This window comes from Sinohyriopsis cumingii, chromosome 13 (genome assembly GCF_028554795.1).
Source record: "Sinohyriopsis cumingii isolate HCF-2022 chromosome 13, ASM2855479v2, whole genome shotgun sequence".
In the NCBI taxonomy this organism is placed as follows: domain Eukaryota; kingdom Metazoa; phylum Mollusca; class Bivalvia; order Unionida; family Unionidae; genus Sinohyriopsis; species Sinohyriopsis cumingii.
Genome location: NC_142973.1, coordinates 25,458,608 through 25,483,299, shown reverse-complemented (window position 1 = coordinate 25,483,299; position 24,692 = coordinate 25,458,608). Strand labels below are relative to the sequence as shown.

General features: G+C 34.5%; 1 protein-coding gene across 3 annotated transcripts in view; it reads left to right on the top strand.

Moving 5' to 3' along the window:
- Nucleotides 1-19,892, top strand: part of LOC149785082 (myotubularin-related protein 13-like) — a 277,095-nt gene extending 257,203 nt beyond the window's left edge. For all 3 annotated transcript variants that reach the window (XM_089978822.1, XM_089978820.1, XM_089978821.1), the window contains one exon: nt 1,847-19,892. In XM_089978822.1, the coding sequence (XP_089834948.1) occupies nt 1,847-1,939 (93 nt within the window). In that variant the 3' untranslated portion in view covers nt 1,940-19,892. The remainder of the gene's footprint in view (nt 1-1,846) is intronic.
- Nucleotides 19,893-24,692: the final 4,800 nt, after the last annotated feature.

The following is a 24,692-nucleotide window of genomic DNA, read 5'->3' as shown; positions in this document are numbered from 1 at the left end:
TAGTTATCTGCCTTGGACATCGTTTCCTTGGATGGTAAAACTTGAAACAGTGTATTAAAAATGCAGCACAAATAATCCTGGTAAATCCAATTTTTTTTAAAAATTGACTTTATTTAAAAAGGTTTAAAAGTATTTTATTTTTATAGTTCACATTTATTTTTACTTTCAAATATGCATATCAAGAGGTATTACCCAGGATTACAGTGGTGCAAAACAATCAAGTACTTTACTACCTTGTGTTCCAGGTCCTCTTTCTGTATATTCAAATCCCTGTCACTCAGTAAATCCATTGATGTCACTCAGTGAATCCACATAAATAACTTTTTTAAAAAAATTCAAAGACTCTGATAATTGAATATCTTTTGTTCCATTTTTTATTGGACAGTTCAGCTTGAAACAGACCTCCATGGCATCCAGTATCCTTGTTTGATATTTTGGACATTATCCTTGATTGACTTTATTGGGCAGTTAAGCTGGGAACAGATACCACCAGCATCCTTGTTTGACTTCATTGTGTAGTTAAGCTTTGAACAGATCCCCACAGCATCCTAGTTTGACTTTATTGGGCAGTTAAACTTCAAACACATCTGCACAATATCCTTGTTTGACATTATTGAGTAGTTAAGCTTGGAACAGATCTTCATGGCATCCAGTATCCTTGTTTGATTTTATTGGGCAGTTCAGCTTCGAACAGATACCCACAGTATCCTTGTTTGACTTTATTGAGCAGTTAAGTTTTGAACAGATCCCCACAGCATCCTTGTTTGACTTTAAGGGCAGTTTAACTTCAAACACATCTGCACAATATCCTTGTTTGACATTATTGAGTAGTTAAGCTTGGAACAGATCTTCATGGCATCCAGTATCCTTGTTTGATTTTATTGGGCAGTTAAGCTTTGAACAGATCCCCACAGTACCCTTGTTTGACTTTATTGAGCAGTTAAGTTTTGAACAGATCCCCACAGCATCCTTGTTTGACTTTAATAGGGCAGTTTAACTTCAAACACATCTGCACAATATCCTTGTTTGACATTATTGAGTAGTTAAGCTTGGAACAGATCTTCATGGCATCCAGTATCCTTATTTGATTTTATTGGGCAGTTCAGCTTCGAACAGATACCCACAGTATCCTTGTTTGACTTTATTGAGCAGTTAAGTTTTGAACAGATCCCCACAGCATCCTTGTTTGACTTTAATAGGGCAGTTTAACTTCAAACACATCTGCACAATATCCTTGTTTGACATTATTGAGTAGTTAAGCTTGGAACAGAGCTCCATGGCATCCAGCATCCTTGTTTGATTTTATTGAGCAGTTAAACTTGTAACAGATCCCCACAGCTTCCTTGTTTGACTTTATTGGGCAGTTAAGCTTCAGACACATCTGCACAATATCTTTTTTGACGATATTGAGTTTTTGAGTAGTTAAGCTTCGAACAGATATCCATGGCATTCTTGTTTGACTTGATTGGGCAGTTAAGCTCTGAACAGATTTCCACAGTATCCTTTTGTTTGATGTTATTGGACAGTTAAGCTTGGAACAGAACATATATTCACAGCATCCATGTGTTTGATTTTAATTTGGTAGTTAAACTTATAACAGATCTTCACAGTATCCTTATGTTTTAACTTTATTGGGTAATATAGCTTGGAACAGATCTCCACAACATCTTTATGTTTGACATTATTGTGTGGTTAAGTTTGGAACAGATCTCTACAGCATCTTTATGTTTGACTTTATTGATCAGTTAAGCTTGGAACGGATCTTCACAGCATCTGATGAAATACAATACTTGATTATTACATTTTTTCTTTACCATGTGTGTTTATATATCTTTCTTCCTTCCAGTTGAAAACAACAAGAAGGTTTTACCATTTCCTTGCATCAGATGCCAAGGCAGCTCAGGAATGGATAGACAAGATTCAGGGCTGTATACAGTGATCATTGAACTAGCTGATACTTTTTCACCCCTGGGTCCTGCCTCTCACCCGACCGATACCCATACATCCCCTTGGGCATCTGTGATCTACATTAACAGTCTTCCGCCTAGTATGCTGTCCATGTGAGGCAACAAGAGTGAAAACTGCTAGATGAACTCAACGTCAAAGATTTAAAATCTTTCGTCATCTATTTGCAAAGACTTTGTTATTGAGACTATCTCACTCTTGTCCTGTATGTTCGATGGACCCGAAAAGGACCAATTAAATTACCCATATGCCAACATGAGAATTTCTATATTGCTCTGCATTTTTGTTATTCATCTTATGGTAACCTGTTACATGTTAACTTTAAAATAATTGTATGGGCCATTTCAAGCAATGTGCATTTTCTTGATTCTTCAAAATCATAACGCAGTGACTGAAGTGACCATCAAGAGTGTTCAAACAAGATGTGATTGTGCATTGTTTGTGTAATAGAGGATGTAATGTCAGTATTTTATCCAGAACAATCTGGACTCAGAATCAGATTCTACATTCTCAGTTCAGGGTTTCAGTGAAATCTCATACATAATCATGTTGGTATATTAAATGTGTATGGTATTTTGTTGTTGTTTGTAGATAGAAATCTTTGCCTTGAATTAGCTCATAAGGCAGTATCTTTCTATTGACTTCCAGCTGCTGAGAAGTTTTTCAAACTACTCTTACCTTTTAGAAAGTGCTCTAGCTAAATTGATAGTAACAGTGGGGTATCCCTTCCTACCACCCATGTGGGTCTTCAACAAGGTACCCCTTTTTCACACCCTATTGCAGAGATGCTGCCACAGTGCTTGAATCTTGCAATCTTTGTACAATTCCATGCACTTGGAGACCAATGATACATGAGAATTCATACAGTATACAAGTTTTATTCAGCCATTCACCCTTAAAGTGTTTGTTACATCATGAGTCATGCAGTAGAGTTATCTTAGGCAACTGTTTACACATTACGGTTCTTCGGCTTGACATAAATGGTTCTTAATCTAAATTTGATTAGCACATGGAACAGTCTGCTGTAGTTTGAACGTTTCATCAAGGAAATTATTCAAATGCACATTTATAATATGGGCTACCTAGAAAACCCCAAATTGCTGATTCCCCATATCGTTCATTTTTAGATGACAATTTCATTCAGAAAATACTGGCAGATGATGGTGATGATTACAATAACTTTTAAAGTTAGAAAGTATGTCAGATTATTGGAGCTGGGAAAGTGTTCATGGAAATACCAGTGAGTGACTTTAAGTCCAAAAATGGTGTTAAATATGAGTTCAGTGAACATGCTTGATGGACAAACACAAATGGCATGATGGTCAAATCCAGCCTGTCCCTTTCAGCAGAATTTCAAAATTAAATTTAGAAAAGGCAAAATAACGAGCCAGATTGAAGTACAGGCAATTTAAAAGTAGAGTCCAATTTTCAGTTCTTTTCTCAAAATATTTAACCATGCAGAATCTTGTGCCTTAAAACCATATAGCCCATTGTATAAGAGTTGAAATAAATTAGTAAATAAGAATCTAAAACTGAAATTAATAAGTGAAGATATTTATTTGGTCAAAAATACCCCTGTCTGAAGAAGCAGACTATGGCATTAATGGACTTAAGATCCTAATAAAGCATTATTGAACAGATAGTAAATCAGGCATAGTAGTCAGTAAAGCACAGTTCCAGGAACTTGTATTAGTGTTAGTAAAAAATCTTATTTTTAAGCAGAAGTATACTAAAGACATTACCTGTGAGCCATGTAAAATTGTACATAACAACCATAAAGAACAGTGTCCAAACTTATTAGCTATGCACACTCCCTTCAGGTTGCAGACTGTGAAAGAGTTTTATCAGCACAGAAGAATGCTCATACGCAGGTAAGGAACAGATTAAGCTCAGAAACAATCAACAGATTAATGCTTCTACAACTAGAGGTGACATCTTTTAAAGATTTTGATTTCAGTAGAGCTCTAAGAAAATGAAGCAAGAAGGAGAGATCGATAAGTGAGAGATCGATATTGTTAGGTAAATATTAAACTGTATACATTTCCTTCTCTGTCTGTCTGGTTCTACTGACCCCTTTATTTTTGTGACAAGGGGGAGCTCTCCTCTTTAAATAAAATCCTGGAAGCATCTCCAGGTTACCCTTTCTACCACACTTTTGGGTCTTCCTGCAAATTATAGAATTATAACATCGGAACTGTGTCATTCTTCATAAATTTCCTAGATTGTTAGCTCATCAGACTGTATTTACAACTTCTGATTTTCCAGGGAGCATACTGGTGTCAGGCCCTTCAAATTTGTTTAGAAGATGCCAACTAGCCATCCAATATATCCACCATGTACTAAAAATAGAAAAACATTTAAGCTGTTTCTCAGATTATTCTCATCAGAATACGAAAGAAAACTTTCTGGCATTAACAGATTAAGGGGTTTCAGAATTGTTATAAAAGGCACCAAGTTTGCATCAAATATGGTCACTACTAAAAACCAAAAATCCTGTATATGGCTTTCTCTCAAAATCCACCTCAATGAATTTGAGCAGATTTGTCAGATAACATCCTTGCATGAAATGTTTTTAAATTTTTGTACAAAATATTACAAAACTGACTTCCAGTGTAGCTGCTGTTACAAAAAATAATAAAAATTTAATTTGTTCTAAATGGTTGCTGAGCAGAATTTAACCCAATTTAACATTAAACATACTAGCTTGAGGACCTCTCAGATTTATAAAAATGATGCCAGTCCACCATGAAATAAGTCTGCATGACTAAAAATAGAAAAAATACACAACTTTATCTCCAAAAACATGCCAAAAACACTTTGACCAACTTTGACAGAAAGCGTCCAGTCCAGGCATAGAGACCTTTCAGTATTGGAAAGGTGTTGATGTGCCTTGAAATAAGTTTAAGGATATAGAAACTAAAGAAACATGCAATCAGCAGCAATAGAAGGCCTATATTTCTTACCCAACGTCTGATGCTTTGGCAGTGAGGCACATGTCAGCCAAATCAGTTGTGTTAGGCCCACTTGAGCCTCAAGTTTGTTTATTTTTCTCCCAATACTTTTTTTTTTTTTTTAAACTAGTGAAACTTCCGTAAACTGGTAATGACTCTAACAGGACCATTGTACAAAGAATAAATTCATTTTAACTGGCCACCTCTGTAAAACAGCCAGAATGTAAGATGACACATTTCTCATTCTAGCAGTCAATATCTTTTGCTGGTCACCTCTATAAAACGGTCAAAATGTTAGACTATATGTTTGTACAGATCACTTCTATAAATTACCAGAATTTTAGATCCTACATTTCTCATTGTCACAGATGAACTGAAGCTATTATGGGTGTTCTTCCTATGGTTTATTAGAAAGAAAACCTTATAAATTTATTTCAGCAATAATTACTCCCCTTGGGTACTTTTGAAGAAGAAAATAAAGAAAGAATCATTTTCATATTTTAAAAACAGATTACTGTCCAAAAATGTTTTCCATGTTACAATCTTTTTTTTTTCCTTCTCATTGTACTGAACTTTGAATATAGTGATTTAATTTATTTTCTTTAAAATCAGTTGAACCTAATACATTGTTGCTATGTTGTTATATGTTGATAAGTTTTTCACTACCTATTTTATGCTCAAAATATGCTGTGTATAAACTTTATGATGTCACAAAATAATTTTTTTTTTTGCATCAGTGCTGTCAGAGCAACATGTATAATAGTTGTAGTAGCCATACCTAGTTGTCCATACACAGTCTATCAAAATGTTGAACCTAACTCTGTCTGATTTCAAAGAGTGTTACTCTGAAGTGTAACGGTTGGAATAAGATACCAGTGTATGATCAGTAATGCAGTGATCAGTAATGCAGTATAATGCTTGGAATAAGATACCAGTGTATGATCAGTAATGCAGTATAATGCTTGGAATAAGATACCAGTGTATGATCAGTAATGCAGTATAATGGTTGGAATAAGATACCAGTGTATGATCAGTAATGCAGTATAATGCTTGGAATAAGATACCAGTGTATGATCAGTAATGCAGTATAATGGTTGGAATAAGGTACCAGTGTATGATCAGTAATGCAGTATAATGGTTGGAATAAGATACCAGTGTATGATCAGTAATGCAGTATAATGGTTGGAATAAGATACCAGTGTATGATCAGTAATGCAGTATAATGGTTGGAATAAGATACCAGTGTATGATCAGTAATACCCCTAAGCGGAGAAAGGCCCAATTATTTTCCTGTTCAACACTCCAGATTTCTAGCAAAATATTAAATATAGTGGTGGAAATGTGAACTTGGGTACCAACAGCACAGAATGTGTTGTTTGATTTCCATATTTGTGATTGGTGTCAGTCCCTGGATTGATTCCAAACTGAATTTTATGGGGAAAATGACCTTAAATTGAAGAAAAGGGGAATTGTTGAAGTATAACAGAAGAAATAAATATACAGCTTGCAAATATTATGCTCAATTTTCTTGCATTTAAATTGAACTTTCAGTGCAATTTTTGTTTAAATTGGTGCTGATTCTACAGTCACATCATAAAATAGACCCTGCAGACCATATGGTGGGCAGATAGAGACAAACCGTCATGTGGGCAAAGCATTCATTAGAATATTAATTTTAACCTATTTTGGTTAATCTAGAAACCGATTCTCCATGGATTTCTTATGAGCATATCTATCCCCCCCCCCCCCAAAGAAACTGTTGAAAAGAGCTGTTTGAATAACTTTCTTGGTTTTTTAGGGTACGAAATGCTTAAAAAGCATGTTATTTTAGTATTTGTAATTTTGTGTGCCAGTTGTTGTAAGTGTTATTTATTTTTAATAATCTTAAATTTGTGAGTTTATATAACTGACGTCCTCATTTTAAAAAGTCATCCATTATTTAATTTTGTGAAGTTTACATGTGCCGTGATCATAATAGATTTATTTAGATTTTAAAGTTTTGAGGTCTGCCTATGCATCTATATTTTATAAAGTTTGTATTACACTCAGTTATTATATGGTGGCATTAAAAGGTAAATGGAGATTTTGTCCAGCATAGAAAACAATTGAAAAAAACGGTAATGTTAGGAGTGTCACACCCTTTGTTTAGTGCATACATACTTTGACACATTTCAGGAAATTGACGTTGAGAGCTTTGAATCTGAATAGTGTTACTAAAATGAACTGAAGCATGAAGTTAAGGAAAGAAAATTTACATATGAAATGATGGCTACATATCATGTACTCACAAGTCAAGTCCAACTGCAATCAACATAGATCCTGATCTGCCATCATATAATGTGCCAGCAGATTAGAGTCTATGTTATCTGTTCTACTAATTATTCTAACAAACTGCATGGACCCAGATCTGCCAGTCCATCATGCAGTAGCAGATCTCAGTGTATGCATTTTGCAGTTCAACTGGAATGGTAAGGGACTATACAGGGTATGTTGGACTTGTAAGAGAGTATATACGGTATATATCTGATACTGCAAATTTAACATTTTACCAACCCCAAGTTCAAAGACCCAGTGAACTGTAAAGCTTTTAGTGAAAACAATTGAACCCAAGTCTAGTATTAAGTACTCTTATAAATAAAAATTGAGACCCATAAGAATAAATTTATTCCCAATAATAATTCATTTTGTCAGCCATGGTTTTTGGTTTAGTACCTTTAAAGAGCAAGATCTTGGAATAAATGCAGTTTACTCTTAATTTGCTTGCATGCATATAAGACACAACCTTCCATTTACAAATAGGTTAGTCCCTGAACTGCTGTCTATTAGTATCATGGTAGGTAAGGGTCTGAATTGTCTGTTAGCATAATGGCAGGTAAGGGTCTGAGCTGTTGTCTGTTAGTACAACAGCAGGTAAGGGTCTGAGTTGTTGTCTATTAGTACCATGGTAGGTAAGGGCCTGAATTGTTGTCTATTAGCATAATAGCAGGTAAGGGTCTGAGCTTTTGTCTGTTAGTATAATGGCAGGTAATGGTCTGTGGTGTTGTCTATTAGTATCACGGTAGGTAAGGGTCTGAATTGTTGTCTGTTAGTATAATGGCAGGTAAGGTATCTGAGCTGTTGTCTGTTAGTATAATGGTAGGTAAGGGTCTGAGCTGTTGTTTGTTAGTACAACAGCAGGTAAGGGTCTGAGTTGTTGTCTATTAGTATACTGGCAGGTAAGGGTCTGAGTTGTTGTCTATTAGTATACTGGCAGGTAAGGGTCTGAATTTGTGTCTGTTAGTATAATGGCAGGTAAGGGTCTGAGCTGTTTTGTTCTTTTCATGGTTCTTATTATACAACATAGACCCAAGCAGAAAAACCCCATCACTATACTAGTTGAATAACTTAACTTGCTGAAAGAGATTCAGATGTAGTCATTCCCCAGATTCATACATATTTGGCAGACAAACATCCAGCCTGATGTGGGAAGAATATATCTTAATAAAAATGATTGACGCAGACAATAACACTTGAGACCATTTCAAATGTCAGTAAAATGACAACTTTTAATTTGTAAAGTTATTCCTGTAACTTTTTAATGAAACAATGTAAGAAGCTCCTCACACTATTGCCTACATAGCTGTTAGTCATTGTGACATCAATAAAGTTAATACACTATAATAACATGATTGGTTTTAAGGGCAGATCAGAATGACCGCTATTTACATCTGCAGTATTTTTCTAGCATTTGAGGGAAAAGACAGATTGGGGGTAGACTCTGATAGGCTAGTACATTATGTGATCCTTTTAACAGTTGGATTCATGCTATATTCAATAAAATATGAGTATATTGTCTAGTAATTAAGTTGTCCCCTTTCACTGTTATACTTGTTTCTCTGCTTTGAAAGGGCCATAATGGCTCATTGGTTAGCTCGTGACTAAATGGATACAGGTTCAAATTCTACCACTGTACCTGCCCAGATTGTCTACTGTGATGTGCTTGGGCAAAGCACTTTACTCCAGTCGATAATCTACTTGTATTGCTATGCTGTTTTTCCCTTTGAGCATTCAAAGTAATTTGCCCATCGAGTATTTAAAGTAATTTTCAATTTGACCCTCGAGTATTCAAAGTAATTTTCAGTTTTGCCCCACAAGTTTTCAAAGTAATCTTCATTTTCACCCCTCAAGTTTTCACAGTAATTTTCAGGTTTGCCCCTCTACTATCCAAAAGTAATAATCTGTTTTTTCCACTCAAGTATTCAGAGTAATTTTCTGTTTTTCCCTTAAAATATTAAAAGTAATTTTAGCTTTGCTCCTTGAATATTGAAAGTAATTTTTAATTTGCCCCATGAGTATTGAAAGTAATTTTCAATATGCCCCTGAGTATTGAAGGTAATTTTCAATTTGCCCCTTGAGTATTTAAAGTAATTTTCAATTTGCCACTTGAGTATTGAAAGTAATTTTCAATTTGTCCCTTGAGAATTGAAAGTAATTTTCAATTTGCCACTTGAGTATTGAAGGTAATTTTCAATTTGCCACTTGAGTATTTAAAGTAATTTTCAATTTGCCCCTTGAGTATTTAAAGTAATTTTCAATTTGCCCCTTGAGTATTTAAAGTAATTTTCAATTTGCCACTTGAGTATTTAAAGTAATTTTCAATTTGCCACTTGAGTATTGAAGGTAATTTTCAATTTGCCCCTTGAGTATTTAAAGTAATTTTCAATTTGCCACTTGAGTATTTAAAGTAATTTTCAATTTGCCACTTGAGTATTGAAGGTAATTTTCAATTTGCCCCTTGAGTATTTAAAGTAATTTTCAATTTGCCCCTTGAGTATTTAAAGTAATTTTCAATTTGCCACTTGAGTATTTAAAGTAATTTTCAATTTGCCACTTGAGTATTTAAAGTAATTTTCAATTTGCCCCTTGAGTATTTAAAGTAATTTTCAATTTGCCCCTTGAGTATTTAAAGTAATTTTCAATTTGTCCCTTGAGTATTTAAAGTAATTTTCAATTTGCCACTTGAGTATTTAAAGTAATTTTCAATTTGCCACTTGAGTATTTAAAGTAATTTTCAATTTGTCCCTTGAGTATTTAAAGTAATTGTCCATTTGCCTTTTGAGTAGTGAAAGAAATTTTCAATTTTCCCCTTGAGTATTGAAAGTAATTTTTGGTTTTGCATATAGTCTCTGGTTGTTGTAAATAAAGCAGATTAATGTTCAGGTACCTTGTATACTGGAGCTTATTGTCCTTGTTTTAAATAAAATTAGATTTTTTATTGGTTGTCCATTAGTATCAGAGTTTAGTTTTATGAGCAATGCAATCTTGCTTTATGTATTTCATCTCGCATTCTTTGTGTACAGTCTTTGCACCAGCAATTTTCTATTATTAAAATTTATATTTTATGCAACTGCTTGAAAAGCAAATAGTTTTTACCCACTGACAACCATGCCACAAGACCAAGCAACTTTATTGTATGACTCTGTGTTTAGTATGTATTTTTAAATGTCTGCTGTTCATCGACTGTCAACATTTTCTATTTAAAACGCTCGGCCACGTATGTAGATTTAAAATTCATACAGATGATGTTTATCCAGAATCAGACATGATCACTGTTGCTAAAAATTGTGAAACCTTTAAATAAATAAGACATAAAGCATTATCTCTTGATATCTGAATCATAATGATCTGCTATCACATATGGTCATGGTAAGTAATAATAGAACAATCATTTAAACAACTTTATTTCAAGAAATTGCGCAACAGAATTTGACCAGCTTTGACAGGAAGCATCCTGTCATAATAGCATTTCAGTTTTGGACAAATTTTGTGATGTGCCTTCGAACCTGAAGCGGAGAAACCTTGAAACAATTTGTTCGTAAGGTGTGCAGTCAGTAGCACAGGAAGAAATTTCTACAGAAATAATCCTACAGAGATTACTTGGCCAGCTTCACTCAGATTTGTCTGCAGATATTAGATGTTAGCTTGGTGTGGAATCTCAGACCCACTTGGGGCTCTGTCATTATACTCACTGTGAATTAAAATTTTTTAAATAAGTTATAAATATCATGTGAAATTGATTTCCTATGCCTGGAATATGAAGAAATATGGAAGAAATTTTTACATGCTTATGGAAAGAAATACCTGAAGCTACTTTTCATTTTCCATCTATTATGTTGAAAATAGAAAATTCCTTGATGCATATATGAAGAAATACATGTATTAACATATACTATCATTTTATGTAGCTTACAGTTCACGATTGTAAATAAAAGAAAAAATGAACATATCTTTTTAAGGGTTTTGTGCTTGTACTTAAGTCAGTTACCAAAATTGTTGAGATTTATTAAAACAATTACCTGTGTTGTGAATATAAATGTTTTCTGTGAATAAATATGTATATATGGCTTCTGTACAATTAATAAGTAACCTGACATTAATACAAAGATCACTTACTACAACACTCAAGGAAGCCACACAATTGTGCAGCGGTATAGGTGAGATAGCCTTATAACAGGGTACATATGGCATTACTATCACATAATGCATAGACCACACCCACCTTATAAAGGTGGCTGACACCATATAGTGGGGGGACCACTGTACCTCATTACAAGGCACATGTGAAATTAAAAATCTGTTGTGCCTTCTTTTTACTCGTTATAGCCAGCATTAAGATTTCCTCAAATCTCCTGAAATGTATAAACAACATACATCATCAAGGAGATAATGGAATAAGCTCTTGATATAACTGGAAGCAACCTCTTATCAGTCGATAAGTGACTTTTTTGGAAAGAGAAAATCTAACTTCTGACTCGATCAGTTGGTAAGTGAATGTGTTTAGAAGATCAAATCTGACTCAATCACCACCGTTGCTAATGTCGGGTCAACTTTCGTGAAATTTTAATCAGTCTTACAGTGATTGGTTAAGCAGGTTTATGCATGTTCATGAGAAATTAGGAAATCATATTGCAGACAGCCCAGGTTAAGATAGCATAGTGGATTTGAACCCTTGGCTTGCAGCAATGACTGTACATAGAATATTGTCTCAGATGTACAGTTTATCATATATGTTAGTGTATGATGCATACATAACTTCAAACACCACAGATCTATAAACCCAAATAAACCATGATATCATGCTCTGGCATATGAGACCAGTCTGTCTACAGTTGGGTATGCATTATAGACTGGTTAATTTGTATGTTTATTTTTGTTGATAAGTTTGTATGATGTTGGAAAATATCACACTTAATGTAATTTGTTTTAAAATATGTAGACATTGCTGTACAATACTAGTCAATATTGCTACACTTGTTTGTGAATTCATATTTATAAATATGGTCCATGGTTAATACAAAGCATACACACAAACAAGATCTTTGCTTGCCTAAGCTGAATCATTTTACCTCATTCTTGGAGTTTATGTAGCCCCATGAAAAGCAGTGTATTATAAAGTACATCACTGAGATTTCTTACTTATCTTAATATCAAGCAGACATTGTCCTTATTGTAATTTTTGTCATACACCATCAGAGCTGCGTTTGTTCTATGGATAAAGCATCTGAATCCTGACATAAAGAGTGGGGGTTCGAATCCCAGCATCCATTCAACATGAGTCATTTACTGTGGTGTGTCCTCGGGCAAGGCCTTTTACTCCAATTGCCTCAGCACTGAATAGCCTACATGTGTTGCTGTGCTGTAAAACACCAGACCAAACCAAGCAATAAAATCCTAGTTATGTGTTGCCCTTTAATTTTTTATTCTACAGAAGACATTGTATTTAATTGAGCAAAATTATGATTATTATTTTTCAGCCTGTAATTATATTCAGTATATAATGAATAAAATGTGTTACAAAAGAATTAAAAAAATGGAATGATCAATTTTAACTTAATTTAGTCAGTATACTAATAGGAAACAAAAATTTTTTAAAGTCACTCATTAACAATAGATTCATAAGTGCCTGTTTCATTACAGGGTCAGTTTGATTTAGGGCCCCAACATAAATTTTATTTGCCCTTATTTCCTGACCATTTTCATTTTCTATAGTAAGCAGAAAGATTAATTTCAAATCACTCATTTGAGTACTTCACAACAATGGACAAATCTCTGATAAGGAAACAATTACTTGTACCAGTTTTCCATAATTTACTTTGTAATTCAGAAAAACTTTACAAAATTGAACAGTAAATCTAAGTGAAATTTTGATGGCATTAACGATCATTTTATTCCCTCTTTCCATTTCTATTAAGAAAAAGATGGGGGTTTTTTTTAAGTGCTCTGGTACAGTCATTATAAAAACTTGTTATACTCTATACTGTACTATCCCGTTTTTCATCTACTTTTCTTGAATTATGTGGAAATATTATTTTCTTAATTTTCTTAAGACTTACATTTTGTAGATTTTTAATAATACAAATGTTTTAGGTATAATAATTGGAGGACAAAATATAATTATGAATTTTATGCTTGATGGTGTGTATAAAATGATTGGGTACATAAAATTACAATCAGTATGATAATTGTTGAGTTTTCCATAGATCACAGTACTTTAATGTTTTATTTACAGTCATTCATGAGTATGTTGTAGATTTTAATACCATATTTAATCACATATACGCTCCATCCAGCTGCTTGCTGTATAGACAACATAGACACTGACCTGCCAGCACATGTGACAACCAGTCAGTGTTTATGTTGTGTGCAGTTTGACTTGTATGTGAGTAGATACGGTATGGATTTCACATGTATTTAATTCACTGTATAAACAGTGTCATTGCAGTGTCATGTAAATTCATTTACTCTACCATTCATCAACCGTAGTGACATATTTGTTACTTACACTCTGATCATGACTGCTGAAAATTATTGAATGCCACATGTTTATATGCTGTACAGTATGTATGTTTATTTATCTTTTTAAATTCTGTATCTCTGGTAGGGATCTCCCTGGCTTAGGATAGCAGTTGTCCCTTGGGATGGACCATTGGTCCACTTTCTTATATAAGGCAATATAAAATTATTAAAAACAATGGACTATCTGAAAATTGACATGGCCACCAAGAAATGATGATGCGAAGGATGTCTTAATTTCTTTTGGAGTAAAACAAATGCTGTATTTCAATTTGTCATAAAGGGTTCCCATTCAAAATGAATTCAGTTTATCTATTATCAAAGCATATCTGTGTACAGTAGAAGTTCGATTATCCGTCAGGGTGCGGGATCGAGACCATGACAGATATGAGAATAGACGGATAGTAGAATATGTACATTAAAAGTATTATACAGTAGACCGGGTCATCAAAAAATCATAATATCTACACATGTACATGTACCTGTTTTTAATATTTTGATGTACAGTGCCCTGACGGTTAACAGAGACTGACGGTTATTCAGGTGCCAGACAATCAAAGTTTTACTGTACTGACATTATCAAGGCAGATCTGTGTATTGGCATTACCAAGGCATATATGTGTATTGGTATTGTCATGGCATATTGGTGCTGTATGCAAGTAATCTCCCCTTGTTGCATTGTCAAGTGCTAGTAATGGAAGTAATGCATATATGACTTTTATCATCACCAAGCCTGGTTTGTCAGTACACTTTGCTGAGCATCGACCCTTGGTATACATAACTTGCTGAACCAGTATCTATTGCAGTACTCTCTAATTTGGAACAGTTCAGATCACCCATCAATGGACCTAGCAAGATAGTTTCATAGGTGGGAATAATCATGGAGGAATCAGTAAAGAAAGACTTGTATGTATGTTTCTCCAATTTAAACCATTATTGCACATCTTCCTTTCAAGTTAAGGCTGGTGCACATAAGTGTAGCGATCATTCTGAATACCCAGTAGGTTTTGTAACAAGCCTTTTCATTGGTGAGTTGATTTTGCTTGCAGTAACTTTATCATCCACAAGAGGGCACTTCTAGCTTTAAAAAATGCTTGGTTAGTTCCATATGCCAAGTATCAGTGTTGACTGAAGTAGATCAACAACCCAAGCAAACATGGCATGCTGCCTACATGAATAATGTGTGGGAGAGTTCTATTTATAAATAACAATATATTCATAACATAGGATGAGAGAAATGTCTGGAGCATTGACATTGATAATTGAAATTTTTAACAAATGAATGATTGAAGTGCTGTTGGTAATCACAAAAAGAACAACATATTTCATTTACAAAATATTATCAAATTATTGAATATTCTGATGAGAAATGCATCATCTTGAATTTAATTAATATAAAATTACTCATTGTGTATTTATAGTTGTGTTTTTTAAAAAAGACATTAATCAATTTTATTCTGGAAAGAAATTTTGCAAACCGGAGATTATAAATTTAAAACTCATTCATACTCACTGAATTTACCACATATGAAATACAAATAACAGAAAATGGACACTTGTCATTTAAGGTGTGCTTTTCTGGTCAGCTTAATATTTGTGAAAGCATACTAATTTTCAGCCATCAAAAAGTATTATTTCATCCAGTAAAATTTCTGATCTCTTACATATTAATGATTTTTCTTGTTAAAAAAAAAATACTCATGGTAGATCAACATAATTATGCTTTATGGATTGTACAATCTATATTAAATGTATTGGATAACTGACATGTATACCAGACTTTGCATAATACACCTCCAAGGGAATTCCAATTTTTAATTTATCATGCATATGTCAATTGCAGTTGCTCAAATAAAGGTAAAACAAATAATAATTCTATCACCACTTGTTTGCTTGTAAATACAATCATTTTAATACATGTTTTGGAGACAGTAAATTGAGGATCCTTGAAATGCGTGTAAACAGGAACCAGCATTTCAACACTCCATATGAATGATTATTTTAATACTTAAGTAAATATCTTTTTCATCTATGTATCTTTTGCATACAGTTTCAAATTCAGTAGAAAGTTACTGAGTAGATACACAGATTTCAGGAAAAGCAGTTATAATGTATTTCAGTTTCCACTTTCTGTGTGCTCATCAGATTAGGGCAGCTAGAATTCAGTTGTCCATGTGTAGTTATGGGTATGCCCTTGGACAGCTATGGTTAAAAATTTTAGCTTGCATTTCTGTGTCCATAACCCCTTGTCTGATTCACTTCCTATTTTAAATATAATATCATCACATATGCCCCATATCTCAGTGCACTTCTGCTCCTGCATCCTGCCCCAAGGGTGGAGTCATGGGTTTAATATAATGGAGTTAAATTTTGATTTTAGAAAACTTTCCATCACTTGTATTTCCATAACTCTTTGTAATACCAGTATTTACATTTCACCCTATCTTTCAGTATCACTACTGCCCTTGGATCAGGAATTATAATTGTTTAAAAATTGTATTGCTTATATTTGAATAATCACCCCGTCACCAGTTCAACTCAAATACATCATCATCATATATTCCACTTTTTAATACCACTCCTGTCCTACATTCTTCCCCTGGGTGGAGCCTTGGAATCAAAATTTATAACAGAAGTATTTTAGTTACAGTTTTTGGATAAAATGTTTTCTTTACTTCTATTTCCATCACCAGTTCACTTCTTGTTTGGAATATCAATCATCACACATTGGCCTTAGGGATTTTACTACTCCTACCACAGGGTCAAGTTACTATATGGGGTCATTGGCCTTATCAATGTCACTATGCCATCTCTTGGGTCAAGTTCCAAGATGGTGTAATTGGCCTTGAGGATTTCACTACTCCTATACCAGAGTCAAGTTCCTAGATACAGTAAGGGGATGAATGGGTAGACCTTCCCTTGGTTACAGTTTTGATTCTTCTCACATTTTAATTTTTATCCATTACGCTATAAATCTGCAATAGTGCATGATCTCAAACTGTCCCTTTTCCCGATACTGCTGTTATCTACTGGGTTATGTTCCTGCAATGGGATCAAGAAATGGGACGCTTTTTAAATGCCAACCAAATTGCAGAGCATTTATTATGATACTTGTCTGAATGTATGCATATGTCCATTTGTTACCTTTTTCAATTGTGCACTGTATAACTTGGAGTGTCCTGCAAATGCAGTTGACTGTTAAACAAGGGTTGGTTGTATAATGTATAATGATAATCTATATGATGACAAAGGTCTTGTCATGAAGGTAAAATGCTGATCCACTGTCAAATGTTGCCACCATTACTAAAATACAAGCTTATCGTGGGTCAGTGGTTCTTTCTAGGGTTTTCCTGGCTTCTTCCTCCAACATTTATACTGGCCACCATGTATAGCCTATCTTGTGCTGAGTAATAGCATTAAACCCTACAACAACAACAACTAAACTATACATATCTCAAAAGCCACATAACAGAATCTGACACAATTCCACAGATAGCATCATGGCGTAAAGAACTTTCCAGTTGACACAAAAACAATATCGGTTCACCTTCAGATATGGCCCCTAATACTAAAAATGGACAAATCCATTAAATGACTTATCAGCTGCTCAACAGAATATAACCAAATTTGATAGAAAGCATCCTGCCTTAAAAGGCTTTCAAACTGGTAAAATGATGCAGATATGGTATCAAATATGTCTCTTGTTAGTAAATTTGGGGGGAAAAAACATTACATATAAAAAAAAATAATAAACAGAATATAACCAAATTTAACAGATTGCATCCTAGCTTCAATGCCTTTCAAATTTATACACGTGATGCAGATGTGCTGTCAGATATGGCTGCTGTTACTATAAATAGCAAAACATGTAATCAATTTCTTCTCATAAAAGTATTAAGTAGAATTAGACCAGCTTTGATGAAAACATCCTGGCCTTAAGGCCTTAAGATATTGGACCAAGTGATGCTGATGTAGCATCAAATACCAATGAATATACTAGAAGAAGAAAAAAGCTTGAAACAGTGATTCACATTGTATATGTAATGTACAGCTTTGGAAGCAATTTCTACAGAAAGCATCATACTGACCCAGATTTCTTGGCCAGCTTCACTTGCATTCTGTTATGAAGGATGTTTAAGCCAGATGAGGCTATCCTTAGGCTCACTTGTGCCTCTTGTCATTATTATTTCAATGTATATTTGAAATGTAACATGATTACATTCTTACCCCTCACCTTCTTGCACTCCTGTTCTTGGATTGTCTTTTGATGGAACCTTTGGGCCAAATAGTGTGATACTTTCCTTTGGCATCTTCTCTGGAATACATAAGAACTATGCCATTTATACTGGCTTACAAGTCGAATTAAGTTGCAATCAACATAGACCCTAATCTGCTGTCACATAATACACTGGCAGATCAGCGTCTATAGTGTTTGATTTACTGATTATTCCTAGCAAACTACAATGATCCAGATCTAGTGTCATATTATGCAATAGCAAATCTGAGTCTTTGTAAATTGAACTCGGCTTGTAAGTTTGGACAGTACTTCCCTTTCTTCCTGTAGCAATCCTTCACTTGGTTTAAGCCCATGGTTAGGACCTGAGATTCATGGGGTTAAACTATTTTATATATCAACAGCTTCACTTGAGGGCAAGTGTTTCGTTAAAAATAATTTTTTTTTTAAAAATCACAACTTTTTATCAATCATGGTGTTGATAAGAAATATTACATATTGAAAATAAAGCATACTTTTCATTTGCAATTTTAATTTGCTATGCTCTTCTCAGAACCAGATTAAACATTTGCTACTAGCCATGCACTTGTTTAGAATTTTGCTTTAAAATGTTTCCATTATGAATCGCACATATGGATACAATTTTATCATCTCATTAACTCAAGAGTATTTATTTTTCTTATGACAGATATCCCGGTCTCAGAGTTTGTAGTAATAAATTTTTGCTCACTTCTCTCTTTTTTGAAACTTATTTAATTATTTTGCATAAAGCAGTTCGAAAATATGATTGGTGAGTATGTTTTCTTGAGAAAGAAAGAGATTTAAATTTTACACATTCTTAAGAAGTGCAACATCCTTTCATGTGAGAATCCTTTCTGTCTAGTTAATTTATCTCTTGACACATTACCAGAAAGAAAAAAAAAAGCTGTATTAAATAATGCAATAAAAACTATTTTTCTGGGCACCAATATGATCAGAAATGGCATTAATTGGCATTGATTTCATGACATATTTTTGTTTCATTGTATCTATTTACATTCACATTTAAAATTTCGTTGATTACCAGATTACCACTTGGAAGAAATCTATATTTGTTTCATCAGAGTGTCATTATGCATATGTGAGTTGTCAGACAACAGTAATCAAACCAAAGACAAGATTGTACAAATATATATATATATATATATATATATATATATATATATATATATATATATATATATATATATATATATATATATATAATGTTATGGATATAACATATTGAGTAATGTATTGCATAAAGATACCATATATAGACAAATCCAGTCCAAGATGAAAACTGCACACACCCATATCTGCTGTCACATAATGCATTGGCAGATATAGGTCTCTGTAGTTTGTTAGGAGTAATCAGTAGAACAAACAGCATAGATCCTAATCTGCCAGTGAATTATGCAATGGCAGATCAGTGTCTATGCTGTTTGCAACTGGGTTCAATTTTTAAGTTAGTGTATACAATAATTCTGGAAGGATTTTTATTATTATTGCTTATTTATCATTATACCAGTATTCAGACCTTAAATCTTTTAAGTATAAAAATTAAATACTTTGGGGATTTCGAAGGAAAAAATTTTTGGAACATGCACTTCTGACAAATGTATTCATACCTTTAATAATGAAGTTTAAAATAAACTTCTCGTTCATTTTCTTTTAGGGCAGGTACTATTTTATACCTGGTGAATGTTTGAAAACTTTTTTGTCTTGGGTGAATTATTTGTTTGTGGTATCTAAACATATATGTCAATATGCGGTTCAACAACCATCATATTCATTTAGTGTGTCATGCATTTTAATGTGTAATATGTTTTCAAATGTCATGCTGTTACTAGCATAAAAAGCCTAATAAATTCATGCTAAGTATGACATAATGTTGTGTCTCTTGTTTTCTTCACCTGCAATATGTTTTGGTCATTATCTCTATCCATCCATCCATCCATCCATCCATCCACATTGGTTTTTGTGCACGAGTCTGCTATACACAACTTCACGAAGCTTTGCAGATGGCTGCCCATTATGGGGTAAAAGGAAAATGTCAGTGTGACAACCCATTATAAGCAAAATGGTTTCTGCACAATGAAAAAAAATTATGTTTCATATAACTTCAACAAAGATTACACGTGTGTTTCCCAATAGGAGACCAAGAACTATGTTATTTATCGGTAAAAAATGAAGGTCATAATTAGCTGACAAAATGCACTGGTTTACAAGCAATATCGAGTTCTAATATACATTTTCACCAAATACACAAATGCACTGTCTTTGATGATAATATGAAACCCGTGAAGTTTACATCTAAAGGTTAAAGGTCACTACATGATTCAAAGGACGTAAATCTTTTGCATTATATCGTTTCCAGTTTATCCATTTTTGGTTACCCTGGACATCAAAGATTGATTTTTGAGCCATCGGCCTCCATACATAGTACATCGACACTCGCTGGTTAGGAATCGTTCCTAACCCTGTAATTTTAAACGAATAACTGGTACACGAGCATATTTTAAACTGTATAGAAGTTTGTAACGTCTATTGTTCTGAGAGTAAAATTTCGCAGAATGCGAACATTTTATTCCATTTGTATCACACTTCTAATTAAACAAAAAAATGCTTTGCTATCCTTTGGACCAAAATATATCGTGTTATGACGAATGTGAAATATGCTCTTGTCCCAGATATCCATTTAAAACTCTAAAATCCTCTGTTACGGTCATTTAACTGTTTACTGTCATGATGATAGTGGTAGTAGTGCTGGTGGTGGCGGCGACGGTTGATTACGATGTATGCGAATTTTTTTTAAAACCTGATTGCATACATTTATGGTTATAATGAATACCTCGGATAGAATTGACGTCATCATACTTTCTTAACTATGTTATCGGCACTGACGGAAATTGCACTAAAATCTTCTATGAACAGGAAGAGTGCTTTACTGGAATTTTGTCTTGATATTTGTATATGACAGAATTAAACATGTCAATCATTTGCTTTTCTCATTTCGCAGATTCTATAATTATCACTGAAGGATGTGTATTATTATTATTATTATTATTATTATTATTGCTGTTCTTGTTGGAAGTGATGGTGACATCAGATTGGTAAATTTGATAAATACGCCTCGCTGATACTTCTCAGGATAGAAACAAAATTGCGTATAGAACCTGATAATCAACTGCGGTCTTCTTCATATGACAAGAAATATGCTTTCCAAATTATATGGTGGTATACGACAGAAGTGATCGACCTAAAACACAAAAAGATGCACCCGCACGTATGTAAACACGTGTTAAAACCAGTGTATATATCACTGCTTCCACTGGACCGAGACCTCAGAAATCACTCTATATTTTCCAGTCAGCAGATGGATGAAAAACTTTCGTCGAGATCTCTAAATGTGCCGTCAAGGCCCTTTATCTGGAATTTCTTTGAAGGACTGTGGTGCTACAAGTACTGTCTATAAAGAAATCAATATTCTTAAATTATTTTTTCTTTTTGTCGAATATATTAATTTCGAAAGGTATTGCAGCCTTGTGATGAAAAATGTAATTGAAATCCGCATAAGAAAATATTATACTACATGCAGAATCTGAATGATTCACTCTGTGGAGCCTTTTAACTGTATGTACTTAAATTATGCTGACATAACTAAAGCCTGGCAATTGTATGTACTTGTATAAAGTTGACACGGTCCTAGTATACAGTTATAAATTTGGAACTACATCCCTTTCTTTCTCCAACCCCCCCCCCCCAGATGGAACCCTCCCCAAAGCCGATAAATCAGCTCCACATCTATCATATTGACTGGTTTTAGGGGCTGATATCGCCATTTGACGACTCAGGGTACTCGGATAGACAAAGAAGTGGTCGTTTCAGGAGAAGCAAATAGTATCGAATTCCTGACAAATGACGTGAAACATATATTCATGGTATTGTTCTTGTTCTAATTGCCAGAAGATCAAAAAACTAACAAAATTTGAGATCTTTTCATGATGAGTCGGCATAACCAAAAAATAAAACAACAATAAAAAGAAACAAAGTCTGCGCATAGAAAACCGACATTTTTTTAATACAAATTACCAAATAACCACTTTTTTTAATTAAAAAGCTAATATAAACTAATCCAATTAAAATCTGATAAAACTATTCCACAAAGAGAATTTTGACATCATGTCATCGTCATTTCATTCTTAAATGAGTTATCACTGTAGGTGGGAGAAAAATAAAAAATCAAGAGGGTAAAACATTAGCAAAATCAACTTATTAAATGATTCGTGAACAGAAGAAAAAATATTTCAGTATTTGTATCCTTAAGAGCAAAGCAATGAGAGACAAATTACCCCAGATGATAGAACGTCGGACTCGCAATACATGGATAGGGATTTCAATACCCTCTTCGGCCAGCTGCCAGTTTATGTCCTTTGGAAAGGCTCCCAGCTCATTCTTCCTCTGCATGCCAATGCCAATAGTCTGTTAAAATTGCTATTAAAACCAATATAAAAAAATGAAAAAATGTCCTTACCAATACACGGATTAATTCTGACAAGGAATTTTTGAATTCATTTTTGAATGGAAAACATGTTTCAATACGCAAAGGATGTACTCGAACACCTCAAAGTTTACAGCATCGGGTGATCTTACTTGATGAAGAGCACTTTAATGTCAGTAGTACGGTGGGGCACATTAGAGTCAGTGGGAATACTGAGCTTGTATACCGACCAGGGAAAGTTAGGTTGTTGTATAGGGTAGCTGGGTAGCGGGCACGTTCAGCGGGTAGTGGGTATGTTCAGCTAATTCATAAACTATACCAATAAAACAACCCTTGGCGTGGGCGCGACTGACGGGATATAGACAGAGACATATAAATATATAACACATAGACATGGATTGATGAACATCAATCTATCACACAAACAACTATACAACCGACTAAAAAAAATTTAGGCGAGAAAGCAAGTCATTTCGAGGCATATGAGTGGTCCTTAAAAAAGGCCTTTGGGTCTCTTCTAAGTTCATACAAACCCCAAATATACTATCCACTCACAGGAAGGAGAAAAACAAACCACAAATATACTATCCACACAAACGTACGTGAATGCATACAAACACACACTCTACTTTCCACACAAACGTATGCACAGGCATACAAACCCCATATATACTATCCACTCAAGCGTACGCGAACGCATACACACACTTTACTAACCACACAAACATAAGTGAACGCATGCAAACACATACTCTACTATCCACACAAATGTACGCGAAAGCATAAAACCCCAAAACATACTATCCACACAAAGGTACGCGAACGAATGCAAACCCAAAATATACTATATAAAAAAAACAATATCTACTATCCACACACGAGAAGGTGAAAAAAGAACACAATATCTGCTATCCACAAAAACGTACACGAACGCATTCAAACCCCAAAATTTACTATCCACACAAACATACGCGCTCTCATACAAACACCCACTCCACTATCCACACAAACGTACGCGAGCGCATACACACACACACATACACACACATACAATCACATCAGTAAAGGAGTGAGTGTTTATAATCGTACTAATCCACACTCACTCAAATTGGCAACTTGAACAGTCTCTTTTCTAGAGATTTGGTTAGCCCTGAGGAGGGGTGTGTTTTTTTTTATCTTTATATAACTTCAAATACACATGGATAATTCTGGCATCTCCCAGGCCCGGCCCCACACACGCAACGTTTACTCCAGTCCTGCTCCCAATTTACATTTGTTCTTGGGAGCACAAAGGTGGGTTGAGTGGCCTCGTCATCCCAGTCTTCACTTTGTGGGATAGTGAAGACTTCCCTCTGTCTTCTATTTTGCAGTCGTGGATGATGAGGTCTCCTTTTCTCTGGCACTGGTACGGGTGGCTGTAGCTGACGTTGTTGTGGTTGTGGTGCTGGTTATCGTGCTGAGTGCAGTGGTGGAGGCGTCCTCACCTCAGGCTTGACCTTACACAGAGGTATCTGCATGAGATGAGGCAGGATTATTTCTTCCTTCTCTTTCTTTTTTTTCCTCCCCTTCTCTTCCTTTTCTATTCTTTCACTTTCTGCAATTGCTTTCATTGCCAGTTTGTCCAGGAGGCGTTTACATACCACAGGTGCATTTGGAGTTCCAAGAGTTTTGTGATTCCGCTGCTCAAGTTTTCACTGTTGAGTAACCAACGATAGGTAGCCAGACTAACGAGCGCTCCCCTTTATATTTGTCAAGCACGGACGTGAAGAAAAACATCCTTTGATACCAAAACATATAAGACCCTTTTCGTCACCCAAAACAAACATGGAACGCGCGGACCTAAAAGAAACACTCACTTTTTACCTACAAATGCGAACTACAAACTACAAACACAAACACAGTCTATTTGACAAGCTACGGAAACGACGTGTGGATAGACACACTTCTATTTTGTTTATACAAAAAACAAAGAAACTAAGTGCTTATAGACAAACATTTTACAAACTTACTAACATACAATTGGCAATTGTATTAGTATCTCTTTTCTAGAGTATTGGGGCTGTTTTGGTAAACGGGGAGTTATGGCAATTTTTTATCGTCTAAGATTGCGCCCCCGTCTGGCGGCAGGCTTTCCCACAGGATAGTGTCTGCTTCTTCGGAAAGAGAAGGAAAACTCTTTCGTGTCTAC